Here is a 25804-nt window from a genome sequence, read left to right on the forward strand (position 1 = left end):
TGTCAAACAAAACTGTCAAATTTGAATGCAGACTATAAGGTGATGTTTAGACTGCCCATATACCAGTGCTTCTTACTAAAACATTTCCAATACAAACAAAGGCAATTAATTGTTAAACATAGTTTTAAAGATACAATAGACTTTATAAAAGTTTGACCTTAATGCGACGTTGGTCCAAAGTATTTAGGATCCGCATATATCATTCCCTTTATGCATGTTGTCAATACAAGCACTGGCAGTGAGAACAAGTTTTAACATAGCAGATAGTTGAGAACAATCTCTTGACCTTGAAGGAGGTCATAGGTTAAAAGTCATACAATATTTTAAACCTTCAAACTGTGCTATATGTTGACAAAACATACCCAACTTTTAAGAATCATAGCGTCTAAATTCTACATTTTCTAAGTTATATGGTTGTCCACGCTATAAGATTTACTGCCAAGAAGCTTTGTTACAACAAAGAAATAATCAGCTAAACACAAATTAACTTCCTATTTGTGAAAAACAAATTTAATTAGTTAAAAAATCTGCTGTATGTTCTTAAAGCACTTAAAGTAAGTGGGTTTAGACATGTTCCTGTACGTTGTACCAGACACTTCATTCTTCTTCTCAGTGAATGAGATGTAACACCTTTAATCCTAAGTCTGTTACTGGGCTTCCCTTCCTAAATAACACAACTCTGTATCATCAGATATACCAGATTCTAATACCAGTTCTGTTAACACCAGTGTTGTGTTATAATAAATGACATTTAATTAATAAATGTGTTGATTTGAAAATCTTTGAGTAATTGCTTTGATAACTTTGGCCATAAAACACGCTCCAACACTGTAACAGTGCTCTCACAGTCATCTTTTCGCCTTAGTGTATCATCGGTAACAGTGAGACAACACTGTCACCATGAGGTCAAACTGGGACATTACACCAGATAATTCTCATCCTCCAATTTTTTATTAAAAAAATACCTCCACACATTTGTAAACACTAAAAACATCTAAAGAGCAAAGTTTCTAACCATTTAGTTCAATTTTAATCATAAGGTGATAAATTGCAACAAGTGTTGCCCAGAGGTGCTTTATATTGTAAGGTAAAGACCCGGCATTTGAAACATGAAGAGTAATGAAGCAGGAAAATAAGACTGTGAGATGATCATCCATCATTTTTTAATGAGCATCAAACCACACGGAAGGAATTTAGGACAAACATTTACATAATGTCCTCTTTTTCTTAAACGAAGCATGCAGTCAAGTAGATACACCTGCTAATAAACTCAAAAATTAAATTACATTTTTTTTCTGCTGCAGTACACTAAAGTGTAAGAGCTACAGAGAAGATTTAAAGTGACATGTCCACACAAACCAACTCTTTCATTTATCTGTCTGTTTGTGCAGGAAGAGTGCTGGGATCATGATCAGAGTGAGTGTGATGTCTTTTTTCAGGCTAACGTCATTAAACACTTCAAAACAATCTAGAGAGGTCAGAATTAATGCATTATTTAAAGTGAATTGCTGCCTAATGCTCTAGTTTACATACATACAGAAGTAGTGAAGGTGAGGCAGTAGCGAACTACAGTCTGAAGTCCTTAATGATTCTTCAGACTTCAGACCTGATGCAGATGCAGCTTCCAGCTCTGATGAGTGAGGCCTCACACCTGCATTCTTTTTATTGACAAGCAGGGAGCAACTCACAATCATGGCAGCAGTCACAGTTTCCTGGTGACTTTCTGAGTCTTCATAGGGTATCGCAGTATCAGTTTCCCGGTTTAGTTATAGTTTAGTTTAGTCACTGTGCTCCTGCCTTGTTTAACCTCTATGTCATCAGCCATAATAAACTTTCACTTTCAGTTTAAATTCACTCCTGTCTCCTCACCTGTGTTCTGTCTCCACAGGCCGTGACAAATAGACTGGGATTGATGTGCGTATAATACAAAACTGGGGTGAAATCTTGAATATCAAGCACAAAATCTAAGCACTTGTGGTGGGTCTGCAAGGCTGAGTGTCTGATGAAAGATGAGACAAATGCCTTACAATGGCCTGTAATGTGTTCTTTTTTGAGCAAGAATAGGGCAGCAGACATTTTAATTATGTCCACTATATCAAAGTTATTTGAATGAATGAGAATGGATCTTTTGACCATTCAGGACCCCGCAGTAGAAATTCTAACTACTGGGTAAATGACAGGGAGATGACAAGAAACCGTTTTGGAGGTACTGTGGGCCAATTAGAGGAGAACCACCTTCCACCACAACAACTCCCGAAAAGCAGGAGCAGCATCTGTATGTCTGATGTGTGCAGTGGTATGGCTGGTATGTGACAGTCAAGAAATTACACTAGGTTCATCGCTGACATCAGGTGAACTCCAGGAAGCCCTGAAAAGTATGCCCAATAATAAGGTTTCAGGTCGAGATTTCCAGCAGAATTCTGGAAAATTCTGGCACCATTATTACACAGAATGTTGCAGGAAATCAACGAATATGGCAGACTACCATTAAATATGAATTCAGCCATCATTATTCTCCTGCTAAAACCAAAGCAAAGACTTTCCTACCACTTTAATGTTGATCTTAAAACAATCTGCAAAGCTCTCTAAAAAGATTAGAGAAGATAACCCATCTCACAATACATCTTGACAAACTGGTTTCTTAAAAGGGAGCCATTCATTAAAAAATGCACATAGATTATTTAATTTAATAGACTGTTCATGCAATAAAAGCACTGAAACTGCAATAGCGTCTCTAGATGCAGGAAAAGCATTGGATAGAGTTCACTGGAAAGTTTTTATTTGTAACTCTACACAAATCTGGTTTTGGAAACTGTTTCATAAACTGGTTAAAAATCTTATATAATTCCCCAAAAGCATCTGTCAGGCTGAATGACCAAACATCCTCCAGTTTTTGTCTCCAGAGGGGAACCAGGCAGGGATGCCCACTCTCCCCTTCACTGTTTGCAATTTTTATCAAACCACTAGCAGCAGCAATTAGACAGGCTATAATTATTAAGGGCATACGATGCAAGAGTGTAGAACATAAAATCTGTTTTTATGTGGATGATTTGTTACTTTTTCTTCAATTTTCACAAACCATTCTCTCTGGGGTCATTCCATTAATAAACTAAAAGACAGTTTACAGTGTACTTTATTGACAGTTGAAACGTGAAATTGTGGGATGCAAACAATGTGTTTATTTGTTTTGTTTTCTCTTTTTTTGCATTTGTTTCTTGACAGGTCACTACTGTTGTTTATACTGTCTGAATTAACGTGAATTAATGTGTACATATGATAGTTACTGTTGTCTCAGACCCTGAAAGACTGTTTTAGGCTGAGCCAGTGGAATAGTTAAATGTTGCCATTTCCACTCAAAACTATAGAATTAAAACTGTGCTCCCCCGAGTACAGTCGGAGAATAAAAAAAAGCCCACAAAAGAGTATTTCCTGTGTCCTGTCTCATTCCCCATGACCGGGCCACACCTGGAACTGGCACAGTTCACATATGAAGTCTTGTTACGTTCCTGCCTCTCCTTTCTATATATGTAAGCATTACACCTTGTCAAATGTTTCTTCCTTCCCTCTATAGATTGTGGTGCGTGTTTTTGACAAGCATACTAATGTGGAGATGGAGGAGAAATTTCCAGTGATAGTGCCTGTAGATGCGTCTGATGGCCCAAAGCTGACTCAGAGCCGTGACACCATCAACGGCTCCAGTATGGAACAGATGTGGGTGTGTCCTCATCTCCCAGAGGAGTCCAAATCGTCATCAAACAGCCCTACAGACACAAAAATGTGAAAGTATAAACAACCAGACTATCAGCAGTGATTTAACTACTTTAAGACGTTTTTGAAAATCATTTACAGTATCAATTCCAGAATTTAAGGCCTTTAAAATCACAGAGCATACAGAGAAAAGTACTAAACTAAACAGCTTTTGTTTTTTATGATGTGTATTGTATTAATAATTACATTTCATTATCCGTGTCTTTACCACACATTTGCCACACAGGTGTAGATACTGTAGGTTCAGTGAATGCTTAAATTGCACTGATTAGAATATACTGGAAATTCAATGCTGAGATTCAGCGCACTGTGTTAGAGGCTGGGATTTGATGAATACATCATATATACAACCTTTGATCATCATTTATGTCCAGTTGAGAATGAATCTGTGCACTCATATGTTCAACTCACAGCTGTTATTTTAATCAGCCTGTCTCAGTTGTTTTAACTCTAAGTATCACAAAGTAATGTGCTAACATCTGGACTGACGAGTTTACTGTCAGCATTTTAATCGCTAGTTTAAAGGCTGTAAGTTGCAGCCATTGCTCTAACACTATAAATGTAACAGGCCTCAGTGCTGGTTCTAATAGTCTGTTGTGATGGGATTTCTGGCTCTTTTTAGAGAACCGGCTCTTTCGGCTCCGAACCGGCTCTTCAGGTTGTTTTGTTGCTTTTATTAATTTATTATTAACAATAATATAAAATTATGCACAAAAGGAATTTGTAACCCTGGAGAGTTACTAAGGGTTTTAGTGTGTTATGAGTGATGTTAGTATTTTGAGTTCACTGTTAAGTTTTATTAAGTTAAATTATTTTGTTGAGAATTAATAAAATAGAAGATGTCTATAATGTCCTGATGGTCCTTGAAGTATACAGGGGGAAGTACCGCCTCCTGCCGTTCACTGCGTAGCAGCTACGGATATCAGGAAAGAGGAAGAAAAGTCCGTTTTTTCCTAGTTGAAAGCGTGGTTGCTTTTATTCAGTCGGATTGTACGGTGGAAATAAACTATCTGGAAATTGTTGTTAACCAGAAAGGAGTTTGTTACTGCTCGGATTCTTCTGGGTGAGCTAATTTGTTGTGAACAAGAATATTGTGAGTTTAAGCCACTAACGATGACATGCTAGCGGCTATCGCTATTAGCCATGTGGCTGTACATGTGTGATTGTAAGGATTAAACTGTATGTTAGAGTTTGTTAGCTTCCTATGATGATGCATGTAAAGATTGTAAGTTATATGTATGCTGTAGATGTTGATATGTTCCAATATCAATCCTTAATTGTGTTCATTGTGAGATGAATACAGTTTAAAGAAAATGGGGTTATGTTTCTTTGTAGTTGTGCTACAACGCTGCACCATCGCCATTTTGAAGCTCCAGGAGAGCCCATTTTATTGGTTACTTTGGTAAGAAGTTATCATTGTCTATGTTTTGGAATATTCTGTCGTTCTTTCTGTATACTGGAAAGGTAAAATGCTAATTTGTTAGTATGTATGAACGAAACATAAGAAAGGATATATGTATAAATGACTAAATATAGATTTTTGAATGTTATTCTGACTGTGTTATACAGGTCAGTTTTTTTTTTTACTTGGGAGTACAGTTCAGTGACGATCCAGTCCAAAGATGGCGAGCCACCCCTCCAGGATCCTTGAGATGATTGTTTTAAGAAGAGAACTAAATTCTTTGGACGAACCGTGAACTGTACAAACTCTACTTAAGTGGTAGGACAGATTTGCACTTCATTCCTCCTTTGCACATCCTGCAAGGAGAATCCTCATTGCTGGACTCACACTTAAGGGTGTCGGCTGACACGAGAGAGAGACTGAGTCAAATCGCCCGGGGTTGTGTGTGTTTTGTTTATTATTTTCCATGACTTGGGCCCATTTTTTCCTTTCATGTACTGTTATTGTTTTCATTGTATGTTTGTGAGATTCTTTAATTGTGAATACAAATTGATCAAACCAAGTTCTCAGAGCGTTTCATTAGTCATCCACTCTGCTCCAGTAGTCGAACCTCAGCTATTGGCCCAACACACAGGTAACCATTTAAATCTGTATCCCAAGTGTTGAAAGGGGTGTTACAAATTACTAATGTAAAAAAAAAGTGGTTTTATTTATATATGTTTATATATAAATATATGTAGTGGCCCCTAGAGACAAAACACATACAAACTCCAAAGCACATTTCTAGCGTTAACTGAACTTTCAAAACAGAGCTACCTAGATCACTTAAAATACACAGTTGAAAGCATATGTGTATTGTTTGTGTATTTATACACAAGCACTCATATATATTCAAATAATTAAAAAAAAAAACTTTGTTTACCTGTCACTACCACACACCAAATCCGGTCGTTGGTACTTCCTGGCTTGTGTAGCCACCAGGTAAAAAAAGCGCAACACTGCGCCTAGCATCCTGGAGCACTTCTGTTGTGTTTTTACGTGTTTTGGACTTTTTACGTATGGCGTTTATTTTTGTGCCGCTATTCTGAGCGCACGTAAAAAAAATTGCAGGTGCAAGTGTTGCATTTTTGAGGAGAAATTTATTTTGAGCAAAGAAAAGCCAAATTTGAGTGAACAAAATTCATTCATTGTATTTCAGTGTTTGCTATAGAGATTGACAGACCACGTGACTTTCGCGCATTGCATGCCGGTAACTCGTGGCAAAACAATCAAAGTACCGCATCAAATGCAAGCATTTGCAGCACCGCAAAACGTTCATTCTCTGGTTCCAGTACCTTCTTGCTTTTTCTTTGCCCCCCAAAAAAGTTATGTACAAAACGAAGGAGAACAATGCCGGTCTGTACAAAGACAGACTTGATGAAAAGGCAAAGAAAAGATACGAGGAAAAAAATCAAAGGAGTGAAAGGTTTAGACCCTTACGAGCACACAGAGGGGCGAAAGACGTGCTGCCCAACTTTCACCACGCTCATATTTATAATTATACGGTTCTTGGAGTGAGTGCATACACTCATGAAGTTTAGTAACTTAAGGTCACTGCAACAAGCCCCGGTACAGTTTACCGACGGATGGGTACAGGACCTTGAAATGCACCGTGTAGAACGAAAGACCATCATACGTATCATAAGTTTACCAGTCTCACAAATCGTCTTCATAAATACACATTCGTTAACCGTTTACTAATAGGACCTTTGAGCTCAACGGTAATTAATTAGTAGTGGAAATAATTTCTGGTTCGCATTACAGAAATGTAGCAGTGACAATAATATTGTATGCTGTAATCGTACTGGGCAATTAGTGATAGCATAGCGCCACAATTTCTGTTCAGCGCCAGACTTGCTTGTAACCTATATCACCAATTATGTTATGAAAAATGACGTATTAACTACTATAAAACACTGACCTTTGTGGAAATGCTTGGAGCAGACTAACCTGTGAGCTGGAGTGTTCTGGGACGTTATATTTGGTCTTTGAATGGCTGCAATCCAGGCCATCCGTCGCCTCTTTTTACTTCAGAAACATGGCTCGAATAATTTCTCTTCAACGACGTAATCCGATTAAAAAAAACGATCTCTTTACCCGTCGGCTTCCCGTGGCTGTCATGCGACCGGCTATTGCAGTTAATAATACAACAGCTTCTTGACAGTTTTTTGTGTTTCTTTTTATCGCTGTGTAACTGATTTCAATTGAAAGCCTGCGTGCGCTAGTACCTCTTGCCACGAGTTCCCAGAATTCTTTGCGGTTTTACCCTCGAATGACATCACATTTTCAATCTCTATTATCCACACACACACACACAATAGCAGGCCCTCTCGCTCGGTTTTTGCATTTGCGCTCACTCGCAATGTGTTGCTCGCGCTCTCAACATTTCTGCCTGTGCGTGCTCAACTCTTTCTGTACACCGTTATATTTGTGCCAAAAAAACAGGCAATCACAGACTTGTAAGGCTGTTTTGGTCTCCAATTAGCTCGAAATGACGAAATGCAGTATCCCAGAATCCATTTCGTCCAAAACGCAAACGAGGCAGTGGTGGAGAAACACAGAGTGGCGGAGTTTGAATTATTACTCTGATTGGGTCACAAAATAAACTTTTGAAAAAGTTATTTTCAAGCGAGAATGTAGCTGTGTAATCTTCAAATGGCTTTATTGGCAATTAGAAAAGCTATAAAACACTGACTTATTTAAAACATTTTTCTAGGAATTGTATAGATAGTGTTATCATTATTAACTTTCTTTTACTTTTTCCAGGTCGCAATAAGAAAAGTTGTTTCTGACAACTGGTTCGGTCTAAGGTTAATTCTTGGTGGGGTTTAAGCGAAATCTTGGTGGTGATACTACTGGTGGTTTGCTGGTTGGCCACAACTGTGAATCCTGGTAGATCTGTTGCAACAGATTGACAAAAATAAATATTTATTAGTCCTGATGAGCAAAGTCCAAGTCATTACTGCAAACAAGTCTTGACAAAAAAAAACCAGACAGACCAGTATTTCTTCAAATAAGTGTACCTGTAGCATGCAGGTACACGTGTTATAAGAATATTGTTTATACTCTTTATGCACAGATTGATATAAATAATGCTACATGCTTTAATTGTGTGTATTTGTTGCTCTTATAAGCCCGCTAAAACTCTTTGAGGGGAAGAGTTTTAGAGGTTTAATGTCTTTTTCCAGACATTAAACCGCATTTAGTCGCTGTTTAATGTCTTGCAGTAAAATAGATATGTTGCCCCTGCTGATGGGGAAAACACGTGAGTATCTGCAACTTTCAGGGAGGTTTCTCAGCAGACACCAGCGAGCACAGCCCGAAGCTACTTCGCTTGTTTAAAATTCCGCTTGGGTGTGCCGTCTGAGAAACGCCTGTCTTTTTACATTGATAGAGAAGTGAAGCAATAGACAAGAGACAAAGCTCTTGAGTTAACACACTTAAACTAACCAGACTCCCAACACTTGGACGCAGGACAAAGTCAGTCTTCTTTTTTTCCTAAGATGGGGAAAATTTTGATTTCCACCACCTACCTAATGCTGGTAAGTGCTTCTAGTTTGGTTTTAGAGCACTCCTACATGATTGATACATGTTTACTTTCTGTCATTTTTGTCATCCCCGGAAGTATTAAAACATTTAAACGTGACATGTCAGTTTGAAACTCACTTTCACCTCCAGATCCTGTCCTGTGTGGAGTCGTGCTTTCTGCTGAGATCTCTCTATGTAATTGTACCTGAAATAATTCCACCTGGATACCAAGTAGCAAAAGGTGCCGCTCTGTTTATTTGTGTTATTCCCTCTATTTGGAAAAAGTGTTGCCGAATAGCCAAATTTTTTGTGTTTTATGTCTCTTTTTATCTTTCACTTTCTCGCTTTTCAGTTGAAACCGTCGGCTGTGATGCAAAATCAGTGCAGTTAACCGTGAAGGACCCGAGTTTCACAATAAAAAGTAACGGAGCAGTCGTAGCTTTAACGTCTGTCTCAGTGGGAGAAGGAGGACGGACATTTTCTGTGTGTGCTCAGGACAAGACTGAACGGGAAAGAAAGATGGAAGTTCACCTTGTCCGCAGTACAATGCCGAAAAGACACGTAAGGCAACTGCCTATTGTGAGTCGTTTATACAGGTCAGAAGGCACAGTCCTTTTTTTTTTATCTAACATGTCTGAACTTGTTGGAATGACACAGCGACGAGGCCAAGGCTCCCTGAACCGCTCTAAAAGACGGGCCTGTCGTTTTCCGATGTCTGTAGTCGAGAATTATGAAGGGAACTATCCAATACTCCTTGAGAAGGTGAATTGAATGTTAAATTTATATACGCCCCCCATTTGATCTGATTCAGATTACATTCAGCTGACATTAATGTTATTATTTTCTTTGATGTTATGTGTTTGAGCTACAGTACCATATTGTAAACTGTGTACACTTTTGATCTATTTCATGACACTGTGAGCTGAAAGAGCCCACAGCAGACTGCTTCATGATAAACTCGTTATGAATAACAGAATCCTTTTTTTTGTTTTTGTTTATGATTTTATTTGGATTCTCCTGTAGCTGGTGTCAGATCACTCAGCAAGCCATGATATGTACTTTACTATTGAAGGAGAAGGAGTCGATACGTATCCAACTGGAGTGTTCAGTCTGGACACAGACACGGGGGATCTGTTCTTGCCCAAAAAGGTGGATCGTGAGGAGTTGTAGTGCGTGCTTTTGACAAGCATACTAATGTGGAGATAGAGGAGAAATTGCCCCTGACAGTGATTGTAGATGATGTCAATGACAATGCTCCAGAGTTCGTAGGCCCTTTACAGTTTACAGTTCCTGAGCACTGTAGTGCAGGTGAGAAAGACAACATACAGTAATAGATGATTCTGTGGTATTTGACTTTCAGTGCAGTTGCTCTAAATGATTATGGGTTACAATACAGGGACTGTGGTGGGAGTGGTGAGTGCAACTGACAGAGACGAAATTGGCACCGACCATGTGAAGATTAAATATACACTCGTATCTGGATCAGACATGTTTACCATTCATCCAGAAACAGGTGTCATCACAACAACAACCAACACCCTAGACAGAGAGGTGAGCACTGCCTCTGCATCACTGATACCTGTGAACTTTAATTGAAAATCGCATTGAAATAGATGATGCAAGTGCTTTACAACATATTTTTATTATAATACTTTGTAACATTTCTTTTAAAGTTAAAAGACAACCACGTGGTGACTGTAAAAATCCAGGATATGAATGGTGCACCAAATGGTCTGTTTGCCACATCGACAGCAATAATTGCTCTGAGTGATATTAATGACAATCCACCAACCTTCATGAAATCATCTGTAAGTGTTTGAAAGAAGTGTCAGTTTGTAATTTGGCTGAATAACTGAAATCATATCGATTGATTTTGGTATTTTTTTTCTACTTATTTCATCAAAACATTGTCTTTTACTAACACAATTAAACGGCAATTAACCCCCCCCCCCCCCGCTTTTTTTTTCTTGTAGTATAATGTCAATGTGCAAGAAAATGAAAGTGAAAAACTTTTACTTCGAATTCCTGTTCAAGATAAAGATTCGATAAACACATCGAACTGGATGTCAAAGTTTGTCATTACTAAAGGAAATGAAAATGGAAATTTCAGGATAGTTGCAGACCCCCAAACAAACGAAGGGCTTTTGTACATCTCAAAGGTGAGACTGGATTATTATTAAATAAATTATTATCACTTAGTTATGTTGGTGGAAGCTTTTTGCATGGACCACATCTAATGCAAAGTCAGCCTATATAAAACTGATTTGTATTCATAAACTTTTATATAATTTTCTTTTTTCCAGCCATTAGACTATGAGAAGACCAACGATGTCCAGCTTCAGATCACTGCACAAAATGTAGCATCACTGAATGGCAGCAGTGCCACGTGGCAGTCCATCCCTGTGAATGTCAATGTTGAAAAAGTGGATGCAGGGTAAGATGGGTATGGTTGTTTCCTTTGTCTGGACTCTTGGAAAATGACTGATACACCTTTTCCTGCAGCTCTGTGTCCTTTGGACTACTGGGAATTATGACTATGCTGTGCCCTGTGGTCCTGCTCCTGATGCTCTGTGAGTCTCCCATTGTGATTAAGTTGTAAGGGTTAGATAGGGGTTCTCTTGTAGTTTGCTCATTGCATATTAGGAAGTGAACACTATTGCATACACCAGTGTAGTGTATAATGCTGCTATGGTCATTCTTGTGATGCCTACCACACATAAAAGAACTCTTTGACTTCTGATTTTGAACACGCCTGCTTTTTGTTGCAGTCCTGCTTCTTGCATTTTTCTGTCTAACAAAGAGAGAGAAATTGCAGCTTAATGAACCAGGAAACACAGGAAGAATCCCACTCATATCCAACATAGACGTCCCAGGGGACAGCACGGTAAGGTTAGTAATGTGGAAGCACCGTCTCAGCTTACAGTTATTCACAAAGAAACCATATTTGCTTCCCCCCACCCCCTTCGGCTTTATTTGTTTTATTGCTGCTTTTGCTTTGATTGAAGCAAGTCTCATCAGTCGTCTCCGTTTCGAGACTGACCAAACACTAAATGGTTTATGTTAAGGGTGTAATGATTAATCTTGGCTTGAAAGAAAAACCTCAAACACCATTGGTCAGCCTGTTGGTAGAGGTTTTCTGTAAAACAAATGGTCGCTATATACATCAGGTATTTTTTTTTTTTTTTTATGATTACAAACATGAGTTAAATCCCATTTGTAATATTGTCTTTTTCTCTAAGTCTGGATAGTATCCTGTGCAAACCTCAGCATTTCTCAGCTTTTGGTAAAATATATTTGGTCTTTAAATTGTTGGTGATCTGTTAGCCCGATGTGCAATATCTGACCATCAGTAATAACAGGGAATATTAACAAACTGCCTGTGTCTTCTAGAAACTGATCCAAATGGGAACAAAAGGGCAATACGCAGACGATATCATTCACTTCTAAGGTTCTAAGGACGTGGCTGTGTAACTGGCTCTATCAGATGCTGCAGTGATAATAATGAAAACGATAACCATGACTTTCTGAACACATTCGGATGAAAGTTAAAAACTCTTGCAAAGGTCTGCAGAAAGAAACGAAAACAGTCACTCCAGATTAATGCTGTTTACTTTAAAATGTAAAAGATGCAGATTGGGTCTGAATAGCTTGTTTCCGGGGTAAGTATGTGTGTGTATATATATATATGTATATATATATATATATATGCTATTGCTGTTTTTTGCTTTATTTCTTTGCTGTTATTGTTGTTGTGAGTTTTTTGTTGTTCCTTTGTTTGTATTTTTAATGTTAAAGTGGTTTGGGCTAAAAACTAAGCAGATGCTGTTAGTTGTGCATACTTTGTGTTGTATGGCATTAGCAACATTTCCACCACAGGAGCTCCTTACCAAGCAATCTTTTGGAGCTTTGTAGCTCAAGGTCTAAAAAGAATAAATCATATCTTTATTTTTGGAGGGCAGAGTCTTTGGTGCAGGGACGTTTCTGGTTGGAAAGCAATTTCTCATAAAAATCCAGCTGTTTTCGGGGTATACCACATAAAATGTTGATTATCATTAACTTAAATTAAATCAGAAAGCTGTTAAGGGAAATGGAAAAAACAAAACAAAAAAAACCCCAAAACTGGTTTTGCTTTTTCATATGTAAATGCACAATTTTGCTTGCACTCAAGATATTGGTGGGAGAACTTACAAAACCACCTTAAGGGAACCTTTTAGCTCTTAGTTCATGGACTAGAAGTTCTGGTTAATTTGGGTTGAAATTCAGCTACTCATGTTTGCTTGTATATTAGTTAGTTGCAACTATGGTATGTTTTACTCTTATTTTTATTTAAATCATTGTCTGCAGTAAGAAAGTGCATTTCTTTTTTCGCCTTGTTGCTTGTTTTTATTGTTATTGATTTTCATCTTTGCAGATATATTTGAAGTAAAACAAATACATAATGAAAGAAAATAACTGCCTAATATTTCACAATATGTAATGTAAAATTAGACCTTCATAATGATCTATTTTATTCAGTGTTGATTTACTCCTGCTGAATTTCCTAATGGCACAGAAATACTGTGTTACTGTGTTTTATTTCAACTCCCTGACTGTCAAATGGGTGCAGGTTATTGAAACATTTCCAACAGTAGTCCTGTTACAATCTGCACAAGAGCAGAACTGGAGAGGTAAAGTGTTACTGCCTGAAACTAAATACAACTGGCTGTACAGTGAAAACCCAGTAAAAAATTAAAAACAAATTGAGCATTAAAATGTGTGTAATGTTCCACTATCTGAACTTAAATTAGTTTTTTGTAACCATTTCCTTTATTGACTAATTTCAAAAATGCTATTTTCGTGAACAAGATGCTCTAGTGACTCATCGAATGATGCTACTGACCAACCAATCAGTGGCATGCAGTCTGACGGTGCCACACTTTAGTACCTGTTTGGATCACTTGGAAATCTGGCTGAGCACGTACTATAACCTGATGGCAAACCCTGCAAACCACGCAGAGTTGATCCAAGTAGGTACTAATGAAACAGGGAATTAACTGCCAACATACCGTCATATAGGCACCTACTATAAATTCTGAAATGTGGGAATAAAACATGAAACTTGAACAGGAACTGAAGGAAAAGCTATAAAAGATATTGAAAAGAGACATGCAAGCTGAGTGGCTCAATGTCTTGGCTTTGTTTTAAAGTTTGAATGGTGTCTGTAGGTCAATGTATGTGGAAGTAAAGTTGAAAAGGGAGGTGGAGATTATCTCAATTGAAATACATTATAATTTTTTGTTGAATAAACTTGAATATTTAAAAAAATAAATAAAAGTTAGAAATGAGAAATATTCTACTCAGGAAACATGAGTAATAACTGTGGTATTCCTTTAATGCACTCTCTAACCTTGCTTGTTGCTTTTTGAGATTTAGACTACCTACCCCATGAAGTAAGATTCAAAAACACAACATGCCCTGCATGTTTGTGGAGCAGACCCAAAAGCAAACACAGGAGAAATGAACTGATGATCAAACCATTATTACGGCTGATATTAAAAACAAACAAACAAAAAAAAAAACAATAAAACATGTGAAACTAAAGTGAAACCTATACTGGGACTGAACTAAACAAACTATGAAGACAATGACACGAGACATAAGATGAAAACTCAACAGGTGTATGTAAAACCTTGACGTGAAGTACTTCAAACATGACATGAGCATGAACCTGAACTGTTGCAAGCAAACACTCAGTGACCTGACTTGACATGGTGACATGACAAGGAGGAGAGGAAGACAGAGGACTTAAATATACAGGAGAGTAATGAGGGAAGTGGAAACACCTGAGGAAACACAGCTGACACAAATGAACATGACGCCACAGGGGAAGCAAAACTAAACCCACTGAAAATAATAAAAAAAAAAAAAACACTTGCAAAATACAACAGGAAACATAATGGAGACTTGACAACACAAGCTTAGACAATGTAACACAGGGAGAGAATAACGCACTGAGATAACTGAAAGTAAAAACACTGAGGACAAGACAGACTACATAGAGGAGAGGAAAAGACTCATAAATCAGGAGACATAGATGAAACAAAATCTAGAATGAAACTCAATTACTCCCTAACTGAATTATAACACAAGAACTTAATCGCAATCTAACATAAGGAAATCAAAAACAGAAAAAAATAACTCAAAACGCCTGGTCACAGTCCCGGCCCCAGACAAAAATTCCAAAAAATAATAAATGTATATGGCTTGAGCCACCTGAGTATATTATATTATCAACATTTATGATCCAGTCATGACAGCCATGATCACTTTCTAATGTCAATCCTGATGTTTTGTGCCATATATGCATATTTTTCACAGCAACCTATACAATGGGTTGTTATATGTGGTATCACAAGTAACAAGCACAGCTTATGTCCCACCTAACAACATACAGATTGTTATTATAATTTTTTTTGTAAATGCTGGCTTTATTGGCAATGAGAAAAGCTATAAAACACTGACTTATTTAAAACATTTTCCCAGGAAGTGCATAGATAGTGTTATCATTATTGACCTTCTTTTACTTTTTCCAGGTGGCAACAAGAAAAATTGTTTGTGACAACTGGTTCGGTCTAAGGTTAGTTTTTGGTGGGGTTTAAGCAAAATCTTAGTGTTGATACTACTGTTGGTTTGCTGGTTGGCCACAACTGTGAATCCTGGTAGATGTGTTGTATTAGGAAACTGCATTAGTCCAAATGAGCAATGACTAATTCATTACTGCAGACAAGTCTTGACAAAAAAAGCAGACAGACCAGTATTTCTTCAAATACGTTCACAGATTTATATAAATAATGCTACATGCTTTAATTCTGTGTATTTGTAGCTCCCACTAAAACTCGCTAAGGGGAAATAGTAAAGCATTTAGTCGCGGTTTAATGTCTTGCAGTAAAATAGATATGTTGCACCTGCTGGTGGGGAAAAAAAACGTGAATATCTGCAACTTTCAGGGAGGTTTCTCAGCAGACACCAGTGAGCACAGCCCGAAGCGACTTTGCTTGTTTAAAATTCCGCTTGGGTGTGCCGTCTGAGAAACGCCTGCCTTTTTACATTGATAGAGAAGTGAAGCAATAGACAAGAGACAAAGCTCTTGAGTTAACACACTTACACTAACCAGACTCCCAACACTTGGACGCAGGAAAAAGTCAGTCTTTTTTTTTTTTTCCAAGATGGGGAAAGTTTTGATTTCCACCACCTACCTAATGCTGGTAAGTGCTTCTAGTTTGGTCATGTAGCAATCCTACATGATTGATACATGTTTACTTTCTGTCACTTTTGTCATGCCAGGAAGTATTAAAGCATTTAAAGGTGACAAGTCAGTTTGAAACTCACTTTCACCTTCAATGCACTCTCTAACCTTGCTTTTTGCTTTTTGAGATTTAGACTACCTGTGCTGTGAAGTAAGATTCACAACCACAGTGGTATAAAAAAAAGTCCCAGAAAAATAAAATTGTCACGGCCGTCATGGCCGATGTGTTTGTGGAGCAGACCCAAAAGCAAACACAGGAGAAATAAACCAATGATCAAACAATAAGTGAGCCTTTATTACGGCTGATAAAAAAAGGAAAAACCAAAACAGAAAAACAAGGCGAGGCCAAACAAAAGTGAAACCTAATCTGGGAATGAGCTAAACAAACTATGGAGACAATGACACGAGACATAAGATGAAACCTGAACAGATGAATGTAAAACCTTGAACGTGAAGTACTTTGAACATGACATGAGCATGAACCTGAACTGCTGAAAGCAAACACTCAATGGCCTGGCTGAGTGTCATTGTCGTCATTGTTTGTTTAGTTCAGTCCCAGTTTAGGTTTCACTTATATCATTCTTTTCAGCACAACCTCACATGTCTGAATTTACAGTTATGTTTTCATTTTGACATACTGTATTAGCACAACTGATCTAAAATCAGACAAAAAACATAAACCCTGATTAGAAAAAGGTACATTTTTTTTACTGTAACAACCACATATACACACTCCAAACACACTAAATCTCTCACAAACTCTCTCTCTCTGTCGCTCTCTCTGTCGCTCTCTCACCATCACTCCTTAAATCCCCCCCTCTTCCTAAACATCCAAATGTTATGTTGCCATAACATTTTTTGATTGGTCAACATTTTACATTTTTCCACCAACACGGGTGTTCTTTGTTTTGTTTCTTTTTTTATGCTCATAAGCTGAGAGTGCTTGCTAGAGCTGTCCTTAGACATTAAAGGTGAGGAAAAGATGTCACGTATATATATTGTTTATCATGACTCTGGTTTTACGTGGCCTATCAACACAATTGGAAAAACTGTTATATATCATCTTTTTGCTTTGTCATCTTAAAGTGGTCATGCGATCGGTTTACCACGACTACTTTATTTATCCTCAGTCAAACAGCAGCACTCATGCAATAGTCTCCCCCCCCCACCCAGCTCCAGGTGTTCGGCCAAAAAGTGATCATCTGCCAGAAAGTGAGCATGCACAACTACTTAAAGCTGTAGTGCCCAGATTATGTACATAGACAGCTATTTCTGTTCAGCTTCAACCATCAGTGTTTTAAAAAGTAGTTCACTACCTGGACCCACGTCCTCATTTTAGGATTGACAGCGTTTTAGTAGGTAAAGGTGAATGCTTTGACATGAATTGAGCTGCGGTTTGGGGAAGGCCTCGAAGGGGACTGGCGACGGCACCTGGGCCTGGCAGATCCCATATACTAAATAGGAGTGAAGAAGTTAAAGAATTGAGTACAAGGAGGGAGGGAGGGGCACATAAATGAGAATGAACGGTTTGCAGAAAAGGGGGAACCTATATAGATGACAACCGGAAGCAACCGGAAGCAGCCGGAAGGAGCGAGTTTGGAGGCATGGTCCTGCTCCTGAAATTCTGATACATAATCTCCAATAACGCGACTGCAATGCATTTTCTTGTTAGTAACTGTTCCGCCATTGTAAAGATAGAAATAGTAACTAGTTAGATTACTCGTTACTGAAAAAAAGTAACGTTGTTCGTAACGCTGTTAATATCACTGATCACAAGTAACAAGCACAGCTCATGTCCCACCTAACAACATACAGATTAGTTTTTTTTTTTAAAATGCTGGTTTTATTGGCAATGACAAAAGCTATAAAACACTGACTTATTTAAAACATTTTGCTAGGAAGTGCATAGATAGTGTTATCATTATTGACTTTCTTTTACTTTTTCCAGATGGCAATAAGAAAAGTTGTTTGTGACAACTGGTTCGGTCGAAGGTTAATTCTTGGTGGGGTTTAAGCGAAATCTTAGTGTTAATACTACTGTTGGTTTGCTGGTTGGCCACAACTGTGAATCCTGGTAGATGTGTTGTATTAGGAAACTGTATTAGTGTTGATGAGCAATGACTAATTCATTACTGCAGACAAGTCTTGACAAAAAAAGCAGACAGACCAGTATTTCTTCAAATACGTGCACAGATTTATATAAATAATGCTACATGCTTTAATTCTGTGTATTTGTAGCTCTTACAGTCCCACTAAAACTCGCTAAGGGGAAATACTAAAGCATTTAGTCGCGGTTTAATGTCTTGCAGTAAAATAGATATGTTGCCCCTGCTGGTGGGGAAAAAAAAACGTGAATATCTGCAACTTTCAGGGAGGTTTCTCAGCAGACACCAGCGAGCACAGCCCGAAGTGACTTTGCTTGTTTAAAATTCCGCTTGGGTGTGCCGTCTGAGAAACGCCTGCCTTTTTACATTGATAGAGAAGTGAAGCAATAGACAAGAGACAAAGCTCTTGAGTTAACACACTTACACTAACCAGACTCCCAACACTTGGACGCAGGACAAAGTCAGTCTTCTTTTTTTTCCAATAATGGGGAAAGTTTTGATTTCCTCCACCTACCTAATGCTGGTAAGTGCTCCTAGTTTGGTTTTAGAGCACTCCTACATGATTGATACATGTTTACTTTCTCTCACTTTTGTCATCCCCAGAAGTATTAAAACATTTAAATGTGACAAGTCAGTTTGAAACTCACTTTCACCTCCAGATCCTGTCCTGTGTGGAGTCGTGCTTTCTCCAGAGATCTCTCTATGTAATTGTACCTGAAATGATTCCACCTGGATACCAAGTAGCAAAAGGTGCCGCTCTGTGTATTTGTGTTATTTCTTCAGTTTGAAAAAGTGTTGTAAGCCGAATGTTTTGTGTTTTATGTCTCTTTTTAACTTTCACTTTCTCGCTTTTTAGTTGAAACCGTCGGCTGTGATGCAAAATCAGTGCAGTTAACCGTGAAGGACCCGAGTTTTACAATAAAAAGTAACGGAGAAGTCGTAGCTTTAACGTCTGTCTCAGTGGGAGAAAGAGGACGGATATTTTCTGTGTCTGCTCGGGACAATAGTGGACTGGAAAGAAAGATGGAAGTTCACCTTGTCCACAGTACCATCTTGAAAAGACATGTAAGGCAACTGCATATTGTGAGTCATTTATACAGCTCAGCAGGAACAGTGCATCTTTTTTCTAACATGTCCAAACTTGTTGGAATGTCACAGCGACGAGGCCAAAGCTCCCTTCCCTCTAAAAGAAGGAGATGTTTTCGTTATTCCCCGTGGCATGTAGTGGAGAATGATGAAGGGAACTATCCGAAACTAATTGGCAGGGTGAATTGAATGTTTAATTTTCATAATTTATGATCACTGTGGTATACAAATGTTTATTGTCAATACACATCAGATTGTGAACACTTTATGAATAACAGAATCCTTTTTTTTTCTTTTCCTTCACATGTATGATTTTATTTGGTTTTTACTGTAGCTGGGGTCAGGTTCCCCAAACAGCCGTTATTGGTACTTTATTGAAGGAAAAGGAGTCGATACGTATCCAACTGGAGTGTTCAGTATGGACACAGACACGGGGGATCTGTTCTTGCTCAAAAAAGTGGATCGTGAGGAGTTCCCAGTATATAATGTGAGTGTGAAGATGACGCTGATTTAGAAGATTTGTAATGAGTTCCAATAATGTTCCACAGTCATCTTTAACGGGTGATTTATCAATCATTCAAATAGCTACAGAGTGTTTGTTCCTCTACTGAGCATGTTTGTTTATTTCTTTTTTTTTTTTTTATTTCTTTTTTCATTCAAGCCTGGAACTGGCACAGTTCACATATGGAGTCTTGTTATGTTCCTGCCTCCTCGTTCTATATTTGTGTGCATTAACCTAGTCAAACATTTGTTTGTTTTCCCTCTATAGATTTTGATGATATATTTTGACAAGCATACTAATGTGGAGCTAGATGAGAAAATACCCCTGACAGTGATTGTAGATGATGTCAATGACAATGCTCCAGAGTTTGTAGGTCCTTTATGTTTTACAGTTCCTGAGCACTGTAGTGCAGGTGAGAAAGACAACATACAGTAATAGATGATTCTGTGGTATTTGACTTTCAGAGCAGTTGCTCTAAATGATTATGGGTTACAATACAGGGACTGTGGTGGGAGTGGTGAGTGCAACTGACAGAGACGACATTTACAACAACTATGTGATGATTAAATATACACTCGTATCTGGATCAGACATGTTTACCATTCATCCAGAAACAGGTGTCATCACAACAACAACCAACACCCTAGACAGAGAGGTGAGCACTGCCTCTGCATCACTGATACCTGTGAACTTTATATAATTGATAACTTTCATCATTGAAATCGATGATGCAAGTGCTTTACAACATATTTTTATTATAATACTTTGTAACATTTCTTTTAAAGTTAAAAGACAACCATGTGGTGACTGTAAAAATCCAGGATATGAATGGTGCACCAAATGGTCTGTTTGCCACATCGACAGCAAATATTGCTCTGAGTGATATTAATGACAATCCACCAACCTTCATGAAATCATCTGTAAGTGTTTGAAAGAAGTGTCAGTTTGTAATTTGGCTGAATAACTGAAATCATATCGATTGATTTTGGTATTTTTTTCTACTTATTTCATCAAAACATTGTCTTTTACTAACATAATTAAACAGCAATTAACCCCCCCCCCCCTTTTTTTTTTTTCTTGTAGTATAAAGTCACTGTGCAAGAAAATGAAAGTGAAAAACTTTTACTTCGAATTCCTGTTCAAGATAAAGATTCGATAAACACATCGAACTGGATGTCACAGTTTGTCATTACTAAAGGAAATGAAAATGGAAATTTCAGGATAGTTACTGACCCCCAAACAAACGAAGGGCTTTTGTACATCTCAAAGGTGAGACTGGATTATTATTAAATAAATTATTATCACTTAGTTATGTTGGTGGAAGCTTTTTGCATGGACCACATCTAATGCAAAGTCAGCCTATATAAAACTGATTTATATTTATAAACTTTAATATGTTTTTCTTTTTTCCAGCCATTAGACTATGAGAAGACCAACGATGTCCAGCTTCAGATCACTGCACAAAATGTAGCATCACTGAATGGCAGCAGTTCCACGTGGCAGTCCATCCCTGTGAATGTCAATGTTGAAAAAGTGGATGCAGTTAGGGCTGGACTGGGACGAAAGATCAGCCCGGGCATTTTGACTAGAGACCCGCCCAACAGGTATTATCGGAAAAGCAATAAAGCCTGTGAATGAAAAGAAACACTGTTGTGACAGCGATGTACAGTCTTGGCCAGAGGGGCTGATGGCGCGATATGGCAGCCTCGCTTCTGTCAGTCTGCCCCAGGGCAGCTGTGGCTACAACCGTAGCTTGCCTACACCAGTGTGTGAGTGTTAGAGTGAATGAATAGTGGCATTGTAAAGCGCTTTGGGTGCCTTGAAAAGTGCTATATAAATCCAATCCATTATTGTTGGTATATGTATGATTTCTATACATTTTACATCAGATAAAAACTTTGGTTGTAAGATTCAGATAATTATTTAATAACAGCCAGACATTTTAAATGAGAATAATAAAGAAAAGTATTTCTTTGTGCCCCCCTCTCCCTGTTAATACCCTACCTGTCCCCCCTGCCAAAACTTTGCTAGACCCGCACCTTCACAGTTACCAGCTGTCAGCTACATAAAAAAGGATCCTGGTGTTATCTGTCTCTCAGAAACAGTTTATAACTTCCCTTCAACTCATTCATGTCACCTAAAAGGTAAACCTGTTTCTCCATCACCTGTTCAGCTCTGATGATTCAGTAAGGACATCTCCTGGTTCCATCTTCATGTTTCTCTCTCACCACATATCCAAACTGACATCATGACCAGCAGCTTTTACAGCTGTGGCTCCAGCAAACATCAGCTGATACTAGAAATTAATATTAAATAAATTATAACAACAGCTGATCAAGCTTAAACGTACTGTTGTTGTTTAGCGTGACATCCGCTGGTTTCCCCGTTCTGGTGCAAATTGGGCGATAAACAAGAGAGACGGGACTTGCATCAGAAAAGCCAATCAGATGATCATTGATCAATTTCATGATTGAAGTAGCAACAGGAGAGTAAAAGAATAAGAGGCAGCTGACAAACTAAGGACACAGAATAACTTCAGCTTTGTGTCTTTTTCCATTCTAGCTGAAATACGGGACAAACTGCTCATTGCGAAACCCATAATATTTTCTCTGAAATATTTTCTCTGAAAAATATTACGTGTTTTTTACGGGTCGACTGGCAACTCTAATAACTAACCTTATGAATAAAATAAAGTTCACTATCGGTAACATCATTGCACCTACCCAGCTGTATAGAAACTCTGTCATGCTAGCTAGTACGCAGTACGAGTTATTATAACTCACTGTAAATATCAGCATAGCAAAAATAATCTGCAAAAATGACCTGCAATCTGGGATATAAGGGGAAGTGGCACAAACAAATAAACAAAAAACAAAGGAGGTTAGTCCGCCATTACACGACTCACTCCCAATCAATAACCACCTTTACTGCTGGACGGACTAACCAAAACAAAATTACAAATCAATCAAAAGAACGAAATAAGAACAGCAGAGACAGCACAGCTTAAAAACACAAACAACATTATCGATTAAAATATTACCCAATAAAATATCAATTTTATGAAACCATTCAAAATCACAAAGCTAAAAAAAACACTCAATATGCCTACAATATTGATCACTTTCCCTGCACGCAGTCGATCTAGGGCTTGATCAATTCTTCTATTAAAACACTAAAAAAGAAGAGCGTTGACTTCACCCCACACACCCACTACCTTTTCACAGCTCTTCAGCCAATCACCTGGCAGAGAGCAACAAACTGCCAGGTGACACTTGTTACATATGGATACAGGGTAAGATGGGGTGTGGTTGCTTTCTGGACACTTGGAAAAATGACTGATTCACCTTTTCCTGCAGGTCTGTGTGCTTCGGACTACTGGGAATTATGATTATACTGTGTCTTGTGGTCCTCCTCCTACTGCTTTGTGAGTATCCCACTGTGATTAAGTTGTAAGGGTTAGATGGGGGTTCTCTTGTTGTTTGCTCATTGCATATTAGGAAGTGAACAATGCTGCATACAATAGTGTAGGGTATACCACACATGAAAGCGCTCTGATTTTGAATATGCCTGCTTTTTGTTGCAGTGCTGGTCCTTGTATTTTTTTGTCTAAAAAAAAAAGAGAAATTGCAGCTTAATGACTCTGGAGACACTGGAGGAATCCTACTCAAATCTAACACAGAGGCCCCAGAGGACAGCATGGTAAGGATAGTAATTTGTAACCTATGTCTCCGTTTCCAGTTTTTCTAAAAGAAACAAAAAACATATTTACTTGCTAGCTCTCCGTTTTGTTTTACAAGAAAAATTGGTTTAAAAACATAAATAACTGTGGGATACTGTTTGTTCATGATTTGGACAGGGTGAACAAATTATGGCATTATATATGTATATCTATTATATATATCATTATATATGTTTTCCATGTGGCTTATTATGTCTCCAAAAGTATTACAAATTATCTCCAAAATTTCAGGAGTAGTTACGTTTAGTTACATTTCATTTATATAATTTTTCAAGGGATCTTATATCTGTTTCCACTCTTGTATGCTTTTCATACAAGTTTCACACAAGACAGATACAAACTTTATAAGAAGCCCCGTCAATAACCTGTCAGTTATGCTAGCAGTGTCCAAGCATTCTTTTTTTTTCTTTTCATACCACACACCCCTGCAGTGGCTCTTGGGAACCTCTGTTCTTTATAATTGGGAATCAAATGGCCACTATCTCCATCATGCAATGTTGTTTATTATTACAAACATATTATTTGTTTGTTTTTGATACATCCAACAAAAATGTCTTGTGGCAGACCTTTGCAAAAAAAAAAAAATCAAAAATAAAATAGCAGAAGTTTCTTTTTCTGCAGTTAAATAAATGTAAATTTAGTGAGTAACAAGTTTGTAAAAGATATTATTTCTCTAACTTGTTGGTGATCTGTTTGCTCGATGTGTAATATATATATTATGACCTTCAGTCATGTCCTCAGCAGCTTTGAAAGTGTTGTATGCTTCCTCCTATTATCCAGGCTTGGGAGTAATAACAGGGAATAATAACAACAGGGAACAGAACAGAAGAGGATGGGCAGCATTCAGGGGACGTGGCTCTGTAGCTGACTCAGAGGTCACGGTCTGAATGCTGGGCTTGTTACTGGGGTAACAATGTAAAAAAAGAACAATCAAGTGGTGCAGGTGTGTATCTGCTATTGCTCCTTGTTGCTTTACTTTGTTGTTGTTGATGTTGTTGCGTTTTTTTGTTGTTTTTTTTAAGCAAAAGTGGTTTGCACTAAAAACTATGTAGATGCAATATTTTGGAGCTTTGTACCTCAGCAATCAATTCTCTAAAAAAATTATATCTTTATTTTTGGAGGGTAAATTTTCATTAAAACAAATACATAATGAAACAAAATAACAATTGTAAAATTACACCTTCATAATAATCTATTTTAAGCAGTGTTGATTTACTTCTGCAGAATTTCCAAATGGCGCAGAAATTGTGTGTAACCATGTTTTACTTCAACTCGCTGACTATGAGACGGGTGCAGTTTGAGCTCACTGTAAGTCAGGTTGTTGAAACATTTCCAACAGTAGTCTGTTACTCTGTTACAATCTGCATGAGGGTGGAGCACTAACGTGTTACTGCCTGAAACTAAATACAACTGGCTGCACAGGAAAAACCCAGTCAAAAGACAGTGTATACCCTATATGTATTTTGCGTTGTTAAGTTGTTATTTGACATTAACATTAAGGAGTTGTGTTTAATTTTTGGTACTGTAGCAGTTACTTGTGGTTTTTTTAACATTTAAAGGAATGTGGTTATAAAACAGCATAATCAGCAAACATACAATAAGCAGACATGTACCCATACAACTAAAAGCAGTACTGTTTGTAGTTTTAGTCTTTACTTTTTATTTGTTTAAGTTTTTGTCCAAAATCTGTTAATTTGTAATTAAAAAAAACAAAACAAATGTCCTTGTGATTTTTCTGTTTGTACTGTATATAAAGGTCAGATCCAAAATGGTTGTTTATTGTGTTCAGCTTTTGTGTGCACTCTAGTGTTTCACAGGGTGGAGCCCACATACACATAATACACTATGTGCAGTGTTCCAAGATTTCAAATCCTTGGCTTATAATTACTTCAGTCCTCTTCAGACCTAATTGGTGCACTGGTGTTATTACTGACAAACAGCCCTGAACTACTGAGGTATAGACTCCACTGGACTTCTGAAGGTGAGCTGAGATCTGAGGAATTTAAAGGCCAAGTCAATACCTCAAATTTGTTAGCCTCCTCCTAACACAAACTGCGATGCACCGTGCATTCTGACACCTTTCTGTCAGAACCAGCATCACCAGCATCTTTTTGGCAATTTGAGCCACAGTCGCTTTTCTGTTTGATGGAACCACACAGACCACCCTTCACTCCCTGCGTGCATTAGTCCCTGGTTCACCACTGTTCCTTACTCACGTTCATGTCACACACAAGGTTACAACAGAAATCATCATCAGAGACTCATTAGACCAGGACATGTGTTTCCCGTCTTCTGTTCTTAGCTGACAGGAGTAAAACTTGTGTGGTCTTCTGGTTATTTGAGTCCCTTT

At 37.9% G+C, this 25804-nt stretch overlaps 1 protein-coding gene and 1 pseudogene across 5 annotated transcripts; both read left to right on the top strand.

Moving 5' to 3' along the window:
- The first annotated feature begins 7502 nt into the window (after positions 1–7502).
- LOC146521429 (desmocollin 2-like protein) lies at positions 7503–15943 on the top strand (annotated as a pseudogene). Its single transcript, XR_014873317.1, has 12 exons — positions 7503–8751; positions 8888–8978; positions 9090–9316; positions 9395–9499; positions 9761–10045; positions 10134–10288; positions 10411–10545; positions 10711–10896; positions 11041–11171; positions 11240–11307; positions 11506–11621; positions 12128–15943. The product of XR_014873317.1 is annotated as a desmocollin 2-like protein (transcript).
- Positions 15944–16004: 61 nt separating this feature from the next.
- LOC146521430 (desmocollin 2-like protein) lies at positions 16005–25223 on the top strand. Of its 4 annotated transcripts, XM_085154983.1 has the most exons (14): positions 16005–18650; positions 18787–18877; positions 18984–19192; positions 19286–19393; positions 19548–19700; positions 19983–20127; positions 20216–20370; positions 20501–20635; positions 20799–20984; positions 21129–21319; positions 22897–22980; positions 23072–23139; positions 23299–23414; positions 24235–25223. In XM_085154983.1, exons 1-14 carry the CDS (start codon positions 18612–18614, stop codon positions 24244–24246), a joined length of 1692 nt encoding a protein of 563 aa, XP_085011109.1. In that variant the 5' UTR covers positions 16005–18611; the 3' UTR covers positions 24247–25223. The 4 variants fall into 4 exon arrangements, 3 of the variants coding, with proteins under 3 accessions (XP_085011109.1, XP_085011110.1, XP_085011111.1); XM_085154984.1 differs by lacking the exon at positions 22897–22980; XR_014873315.1 differs by lacking the exons at positions 23072–23139; positions 24235–25223 and having other exon boundaries at positions 22897–23071; positions 23299–23410.
- The last annotated feature ends 581 nt before the right edge of the window (positions 25224–25804 follow it).

Source organism: Neolamprologus multifasciatus, chromosome 3 (genome assembly GCF_963576455.1).
Source record: "Neolamprologus multifasciatus chromosome 3, fNeoMul1.2, whole genome shotgun sequence".
In the NCBI taxonomy this organism is placed as follows: Eukaryota; Metazoa; Chordata; class Actinopteri; order Cichliformes; family Cichlidae; genus Neolamprologus; species Neolamprologus multifasciatus.

Bases quoted from the DNA above. Each gene is read 5' to 3' on its own strand.
- LOC146521430 (XM_085154983.1), top strand. From the start codon at position 18,612: ATGGGGAAAGTTTTGATTTCCTCCACCTACCTAATGCTG. The intron at 19,394-19,547 runs GTGAATTGAATG...TTTTTACTGTAG, and splicing joins ATCCGAAACTAATTGGCAGG to CTGGGGTCAGGTTCCCCAAA. The intron at 22,981-23,071 runs GTGACACTTGTT...CTTTTCCTGCAG, and splicing joins AGAGAGCAACAAACTGCCAG to GTCTGTGTGCTTCGGACTAC.